Here is an 8,645-nt window from a genome sequence, read left to right as displayed (position 1 = left end):
GAGCTAAATTGGTTTGTTGTATTGTTTTGTTCTTTCTTTCCTCTCTGGCCTGTTTCTTAACAGTGTTAAGCATATTTGTGGGCTACAGGGCTTTGTAAAAATTGATGGCCTGCAAACTGCTAACATTCTAATAAAGACTCCAAGATTCAGTCCATCCTAACGTGGCTTCTATGATTTATCACCTTATTACAGCAGTTCCTTCAAAGGACCAATTTTTCTGGTACAGTCCAGATACTATTGCTTGGAAGGGACTCTTATAAGCCTCTTCCTTTTCTGAACATGCCACTGTGTATAGTATTTTTCTGCACATTGCTAGAATGGATATGGCATTAGCTCAGCTGTATTGAGGCAAAGTTGAATAAGGACAAGAATGTACCTATCATAAGATATGGCCACAAAACAATCTGGTAGTAAAGGAGAGGCTCAACGTGAGAGCAGTTGGAACTGATATGCAGTACTGTCACCAGACAGAAGTGAGCCTTAGTGACACTTCCCTTTGAAGGTAGGAACTCTTCACTTAAGATCCTTGACTTCGATCACAGAATAAGAATTTCTGCACAAGTCACAATAGTAAGAAAACTTGGCAGAGCTTTATTGAATAAGTAAACAAGCAGGCAAGCAGACAAACAGACAAAGAAAGCAGACAAACAGAAAGGCAGGGGCACACTAGCAGAATGTGGGTGCTCTGGTAGGGAGATAGAGACACAAAAAGACAAACATGCAGAGAGACATGCACAGAGAGAAACAGACCCAGAGAAAGACACACACACACACACACACACACACACACACACACACACACACACGGAGACACCCCAGAGAGACACAGGGTAAAGGCAGGAGGTCTGGCTTCAATGTTATGCAAAGACAGGTGCTTTGTCTTTGCTCTAATCACACCTGGTGTTACTTAGTGAGTTCCCCAGTAAGAAGGCATCCTATCAGAAAGTTGTTAATCCCTGGGCGAGAAATGCATCCCCCAGGAAGGAATGCATCCCCCAGGAAGGAATGCATCCTGTTGTCTCTCTTTGAAGCAAAAACAGCATTTCTAAGTTTCTAAATATCATATTTCTGAGTTGCCTTCCCCAGGCCTCAGTTTCCTTAACTTATCCTTCATTTCCCCTGAAATAACTTTTGTTCCCTTAATTTTAAGGGAAATGCATGGAGAATATCTACTGTAAGCTGACCGTACCTCCTTTTCCTTTCCTCCATCCTGCTTCAGTACCACAAGTACCTTTGCCTATGAAACTATTTTTAGTGGTAGCTGCTAGGACTAGCTTGGAGAAAATAGGATTTTTGTTAGGTGACCTTCAAGGGTTCCAGAGCAACAAGATTTTCCTTCTCTATTCCTCCTTTCTGTCCCTTCTTTGGCCACTTCTTTCTGACCTCTGCCTGGTTCTCCCTGTGGTGGCATTGGAATAACCAAAAATAACCAAGGTAAGCTATCTACTCATGTCCAATGATTGAAAATTTCCTTAGTGGACCATTTGGCCTATAATATCTCACCTTTCTCAAAGAGAAAACTGGAGCCTTGGGAAATCCTTTGATAAATTGACTTTCTTTCAAAATGAAAGCAATGAGAGGAGAAAACAGAGACTTCAGAGGGAGTTTCAATCTATTCTTAACCTCTACTGAAAGACAGCTTGCTTGGGCTCAGAAAATAAGCAGCATCTGTTCTGAACTGTTACTCGTAAGAATTAGGTTTGGTTGGAGATGTAGCCATGTGAAAAGGGGGAGTAGATTGATTAAACAAGTACATTTTCCATTAATATTTGAGAATCATGTCTTCAATTCTATAGGAAATTAATGGCCTGCTGAACTTGTGCAAATTGCAGAGGGTTAAGACATGATTGACAGTGGTCATTAAAAACAAGAGTGTTGGGCTATGAACGTGGCTTAGTGGTAGAGCGCTTGCCTAGCATGCATGAAACCCTGGGTTCAATTCATTAGCACCGCATAAACAGAAAATGCCAGAAGTGGTGCTGTGGTTCAAGTGGTAGAGTGTTAGCCTTGAGCAAAAAGAAGCTCAGTAACAGTGCTCAGGCCCTGAGTTCAAGTCCCAGGACTGGCAAAAAAATTAAACAAAAAAAACAAGAGTGTTGGCATCACTAGTGTAGGCCCTTATAGTTTTGAAAATCAAATGAATCTTTCATTCATCCATAGGAGCATGTTCATATTTGTTGAAGCAGGCCTCTGGTTGGTCAATCTTGCTGCCTCTGGCTTCTCCTTAGAAGAGCCCTAGAACTGCTTACTATACGCACAGGCTCACTGTCAGGCATTAGGCCAAACACTTCCTGTACATTATTTCATTGACTTCAAAATAACCCTGTGATGATGTTCAGTCTGTAGACAAGAAAACTGATGCCCAGAGAGCCTATTTAAATATCCTAGGGGACAGAATTAGTTGAGGTAGATTCAGTGTTGGTACTCAAGATTACCTGATTCCAAGCTCACAACTATCACAAATTCTCTAGTTCATCTCCATATTAAAAACTATCTTTGTAAAGTACATTTAGCACCATATTAGTTCACTCTATTAAGGCCTTCAGTCATTCACCCTAGTGCTATACCTTTAAATCAAATTAACCCATTTGCCACAGAGTTATACTCAGATGTGATCTGGGTGGGATTTCATGACATTGCGTGGCTGTAGTTGCTTTTTTTCCAATTTAGTTCTACCTACATTCCAACTTGTGGGATATTTTTCTTCTGCTTTCCAGCTCTTGCTTGGATTATATTAGTGGACCTTCCATCTCTGTGACAGAATGTAGTGGACTTTCCATTTTGGTGACAGAACATATGAAATAATCAACTTAAAAGCCGGAAAGATTACTTTTGCCTCATAATATCAGAGCCTCCAGTCCATGGGTGCCTAGTTATTTTGGGACCTGTAGGGAAGCAACATATCACAATAGGAAAGCATGGGGTGGAAGAGGCTTCATATCTCATTGCAGCCAGAAAGCTGGCCAGCTCAGGTCCATGATCACTTTCTACTACCTACTCCTCCCGCTAGGCCAAACCCTCTAGAGGTCCCACCACCTCCTAAAAGTGCTAAAGCTAGTGACCATGCCTATGGTTTGAGGGGGCCATTGGAAACTCAAACCTTAACAATGCTTAAGTTTATTTTTCCCAGACTGGATCCTTGAGTTCAACTTGGTAAGCATGTGTTGTCTTTTTCTGGTGTTGGTTTCTGTAAACAAATGGCTCCTCATCCCTCTTTGGACTTCTGGTTTTTCAACCTGACATGTTCTACCAATGTGGTCATATGTTTATATGTCCTGGTTCGGCTCCTTAAATCAACAAGAGTCTTTGATGCTCTAACACTTGAGTATATATTAGCCTTTAAACCTAAAGGTTTAGGTTCTTCAGCCTTTTCAAATGATTTTTACAATTAGCTATGACATCATTAATATTGTTCTTATGCTATTTCTTCTCTCCTCCTAAGGTATGAAGACAAACAAGATTTTTTGTGCCTATTTTGGGACTTGAACTCAAAGCCTGGGAGCCGTCCCTAAGCTTTTGTGCTCAAGGGTATTGTCTACCACTTGAGCCACCGCTCCACTTCAGGCACTTTTGGTGTTTAATTGGAGGTAAGAGTCTCTTAGACTTCTTGCTCAAGCTGAATTTGAACTGCAGTCCTCAAATCTTAGCCGCCTAAGTAGCTAGGACTACAAGCATGAGCCACTGATGCCTAGTCCAAGTATCTGACAGTTCTAAGGTCTTGTTATTGTTACTTTACTATGCACTTACTCAGATATTTGTTCAATGTAGTCAGAACAGAAACAAAAAGATAAACAAGTCAAAAATATCTCGAAAGTAAATGAACTACAAAATCTTTTAGGTCTTTTTTTTAAGAAAAAAATTAAATTTTATAACTATTATCCCACATATACACATTAAGTAGAAAAGATTTCATAACCCAGTATATTTTGTTTCAACTACAAAGTTCATTTGGTAATACAATTTTCCTTTGTCAGAAAACCTAAGAATAAAAACACTACTGCTAGTAAGGCAAACATATTAGGGGAGTTCATAGAAGGCTTGAGAAGTCCAGCAGTACTCCTCAATAAAAGCAGACAGTGTGCAGGAAAGCTTTGCCAGTCTTTTCCTCAAACACAAGCAGCAGCTCCTCAATCTCATTGTCCAAGTCCTCTGTCTCCTGCATACACTGGCAGAGATCACAAAGGAGGAACGATCCAATGGTGGCATCTTCGTAGTTGTCCTGGATATCGACATTGACCACATGGACAAGTTGGCAGGTCTCCTGCTCTCTGGAATTCAAATCTTCCACCACCAGGTCATAGACTCGCTCTTCACATGTAAGTATCAGATCAAACGTATCCTTACAGTTCTGAAACCGTTCTGGCGCAGGCTTGATTCTCTTATTTCGATTCAGCATATGTAAAATGCCATTATGGGTATAGAAAGCCTGATCATTCTTCAGAAGATCTTTATACATCTGATCATAGGTGGTTTTGAAATCGTATACCTTCGGTCTATGAGGTGATCGTCCCGGAAGCTTCACATATGCTCCTGTTCCGAAGGACCGAACACTAATACCTCGTCTTTTCAGGAAATTGTGGGCCTCCATGCTCCGATTCTGATTACTGAAGCAGACCACAGCCACCCGCAGTGGCAATGATGGCATGCTGCCACAGAATGGGCAACGTCTCAAGATGACTGGGGAAAGTGGCGGGCAAGGTGCGGCAACCTGAGGAAATTAAGTGGCGACAGCCAGGCGCGCATGCGCAGCACAGCAATTGCACACGGTGCAGCAAAGCATCCTGTGTGACACGTGGTCACAGGATCATGTGATAGGAGACGACTCACTAGGTTCCAAAGCGGAAGTAGAGGAGCCAACAGCTAATGCCACAGCTGTCCTGAGCCTCCAGCGCATAGGTTACTGCAAGGTCACTGGGATACCAGTGTCCCAAGTCACAACTTTACATAAGACCTTGGGTCTTCAATGTTTTATGTTCTTCTGTTTTCCTTTCTGTCTCCCCAAGTTTCAGTCTCCATATTTTCTGACTGTGGTAAAGGCCATTAAAGTTTTCTGACGCCATACCTGTGTCCAATATACTAATTTTTCTTTCCTTCCTTCCTCCCTCCTCCTCTTCCTCTCCCCCCCCCCCACCTCCTTTCCTTCCTCCCCTCTATTCTATTTCTTTTGGCCAATACTGGGGTTTGAACATAGGACCTCATCCTTTTGCTACTACTTAAGCTTTATTTTCAGCCCTCTGCTAAATTTTATTTTCCAGTGCAAGAACTTCCATTCTTAATGGTTTTATCTTGTTTGCAATAAATGACATTATTTTATAGTTGTGTGCTAATTGTGTTCGCAGCCGCCGCTGCGCCATCACCACTCTCCGACTCCAGCACCACCTCTCATTCACCGAGCTCCAGCCGAAGGAGAAGGGGGGTGGGTAAGGCCTCTCTATACCATGGCTCGTACCAAGCAGACTGCCTGCAAATCCACCGGTGGTAAAGCACCCAGGAAACAACTGGCAACAAAAGCCGCTCGCACAAGTGCGCCCTCCACTGGACGGGTGAAGAAACCCCATCGTTACAGGCCTGGTACTGTGGCGCTTCGTGAAATTAGACGCTACACCAGAAGTCCACTGAACTTCTGAGTCACAAGCTCCCTTTCCAGCGTTAGGTGCAAGAAATTGCTCAGGACTTCAAAACAGATCTGCGCTTCCAGAACGCAGCTATTGGTGCTTTGCAGGAGGCTAGTGAGGCCTATCTGGTTGGCCTTTGTGAAGATACCAATCTGTGTGCTATCCATGCCAAACATGTAACAATTTTGCCAAAAGATATCCAGCTAGCCGCATACGTGGAGAACGTGCCTAAGAATCCACTTCAGATGGGAAGCATTTCATTCTCAAAGTTCCCCCCCCCTTTTTCTTGTTATCAGTAGTTCTGAATGTTAAATTTCCCCCCCATGGGGTCAAAAGGTACCTAAGTATATGATTGCCAGTGGAAAAATAGGGGACAGAAATCAGGTTATTGGCAGGTTTTCCATTTTCATTTGTGTGTGAATTTTTAATATAACTGCGAGGATATAAAGCATTAATGCAAGTCAAAATGTTTCAGTGAGCAAGTTTTAGCAATTCAACTTTATTACAATTATAAATAAACCTGTTAAATTTTTCTGGACAATGCCAGCATTTAGATTTTTAAAAAAAAAAATAAGTAAATTTCTTATTGATGGCAACTAAAAAAATTAAAGTTGTATGCTAACCCTAGTATCTGGAGTTTCTGTGGATATATTTCGAGTCTGTGACTTGTTCTGGGTTTTAATTATGTGTGTTACCTTCTTTGGATCTTGGCTGTTCCTTACTGCGTGTTCAATATTATAATTGTAAAATTGTTGGAGAAGTATTTTCTTCCTTATTTTTTGTGCCAGTCCCGGGACTTGAACTGAGGGCCTGGATGCTGTCTCTGACCTTTTCTTCTCAAGGTTACTGCTCTACCACTTGAGCCGCTGCTCCACTTTCAGCTTTTTAGTGTTAAATTTGAGATAAGAGTCTCACAGCCTTTCTAGCTAGCTTTGAACCATGATCATCATCAGCCACCCTAGTAGTTAGGGTAACTGACACAAAAGACCCATACCGTGCATGCTTAAGAAGTATTTTTAGGTCTAAATTAATGTTCTCCTCCTCCAGAGTGGATATATGCTTGGTTCCATTAAATACTTGCTGGCACTAGCCACCATCAGGGAACACATGTCAATCCAAATCCAGTGACTGAAAAGATTCCATTCTGAGCTAAGGTCTCAATGACAGTCCCTTCTTTCACTGAAATGCATACTTTCATAGTCCCATCCCTTCTTTCACTGAAGTGCATACTTTCATAGTCTCATCCCTGGCACCTGGTTTCTTTTCTTCTTCTTTTTTTTTTTAACCTAAACCCATTCACATTCCTTTCAGCCTCCTTAAAATTTTTCTGCAATTGGAATACTTCCTTATCTCAACTGATTTGTCAGTATTTAGACATGATGAGTTTATTTTCATATTAGAAACTATACCACACACGCGCGTGCGCGCGCACACACACACACACACATATACACGGTCCCTTTAGTTAACATCCTATCGTTATCTTTTCCCTTCCATCTTGAGTGAAAAAGCTAGAAAGGAGATTCTACATTTACTGTTCCTCCTGGTTTGTTCCCTCCTATACTTAATAGAAGCAAAAGGTCTCAGAGTCTCAAGACTCTGCAGAAATGACTCTCATTGAGTTCAATGATGCTCTTTTCAGTAATTCTTCCCAAGTAGTCTCTTGTGTAACTTAACTTGTAAAGCATTTATATTGTAATCAGCAAGCTTTCTTCAAACTCTGGCTTCTCCTTGTTCTGTAAGAATACTTTCTCCTGTATTTCCTCCTACATCTCCAACTCCTTCCTCAGTGTCCCTCTCTGACTCTGTCTTGTTCATGTGGGTGTTCCCTAGGATTTGTTCTTGTTCCTTTTTGCTTATCATTTACACTCTCTTGGAGCAATCTAACCAACTGCACATGTCATCACCATCTGTGTAGTTCTTCTCAAGCATTTAGAATCTAATGGGATAATGACACAGTAGAACCAATCATTTTTTAATTAAAATATTCATTTCAGAATCTGGACCCCCAAAACAGAATGACATAAGTGTAAAACAGGGACTATTTGGAGAGGGGATCCAGCAGGAAGGGAGGGTGGATAATAGGAGAGTGGGATGAGGTGAAATTATTATCAAAGTACTTCTCAATACTTTATAAGAGGGAGAGGGGGAATAAGAAAGAGTAACAGAGTGGGTGAATTTAATACATTATATGCGTATATGAAAATGTCACAGTGAAACACCTTGGTACAATTAATTCATGCTAACAAATAAACCATAAAGAGTCATTTGTAGTTGACATTCACTTTACAAATTGAAAAATAATGCATAATTATTCCTAATGAAGTGGTGATGACATTTTCCATTACAGAAAGGGATGGGAATCATTTGAAATACTTTATCAGTGTGTATCAGGCTCATGTTGAGTAGCCTAAGTTTTAGGTCAAGTTCCATATGTATCTGCTTTTCTCCCCTTCTTCATTTATATGAACTCAGAAGATACTAACTCATTATTTTGAGCTGTTGGAATTGAATCAAGTATTTACTGCATTAATGAGGTAGATTTTTTAATGTTATTTAAGCATAGAACTAAAAATTATGAAGGGAATTCTAATGAAAAATTAATGTGTTTTTAGATGCTAGCTGAATAATACCTTGCAGAGAAAAGCAGAGGGATAGATTATTGGCCTAATCTTGCTTATATTCCTTTGTGAAAATATTTCCTCATATTTTGATGCAGTACTTGGAAATAATTTTAATAATTAAATTTATAATTCATTTTATATTTTAATAATATCCTCCAAGTTATATCAATAATCTGTGTGTGTGCATGTGCGCATACACACATGCCTGTCCTAGGACTTAAACTCAGGGCTTGGGCACTGTCCTTGAGCCTTTTTGCTCAAGCTAACTCCCTACCACTTGAGCCACACCTCCACTTCCAGCTTTTTGCTGGTTGATAGGAAATATGATTCTTATGGACTCTCCTGCCTAGACTGTCTTCAAATTGTGATCTTTATCAGTGTCTGGTACCTTTTTGCACAAGATCCT

At 40.7% G+C, this 8,645-nt stretch overlaps 1 protein-coding gene across 1 annotated transcript; it reads right to left on the bottom strand.

The window, feature by feature from the left end:
* Nucleotides 1-4,060: 4,060 nt before the first annotated feature.
* On the bottom strand, nucleotides 4,061-4,645 carry LOC125344201 (RNA polymerase II subunit A C-terminal domain phosphatase SSU72-like). The gene has a single exon (XM_048336823.1). The coding sequence runs from the start codon at nucleotides 4,643-4,645 to the stop codon at nucleotides 4,061-4,063; it is 585 nt and encodes a 194-aa protein (XP_048192780.1).
* Between the last annotated feature and the right edge of the window lie 4,000 nt (nucleotides 4,646-8,645).

The sequence above is a fragment of the Perognathus longimembris genome, chromosome 28 (assembly GCF_023159225.1).
Source record: "Perognathus longimembris pacificus isolate PPM17 chromosome 28, ASM2315922v1, whole genome shotgun sequence".
Lineage (NCBI taxonomy): Eukaryota > Metazoa > Chordata > Mammalia > Rodentia > Heteromyidae > Perognathus > Perognathus longimembris.
The sequence above is the reverse complement of the archived record's forward strand: the minus strand, read 5'-3'. Positions and strand labels throughout refer to the sequence as shown.

Coding starts and splice junctions, on each gene's coding strand:
- LOC125344201 (XM_048336823.1), bottom strand. CDS start 4,645: ATGCCATCATTGCCACTGCGGGTGGCTGTGGTCTGCTTCAGTAATCAG.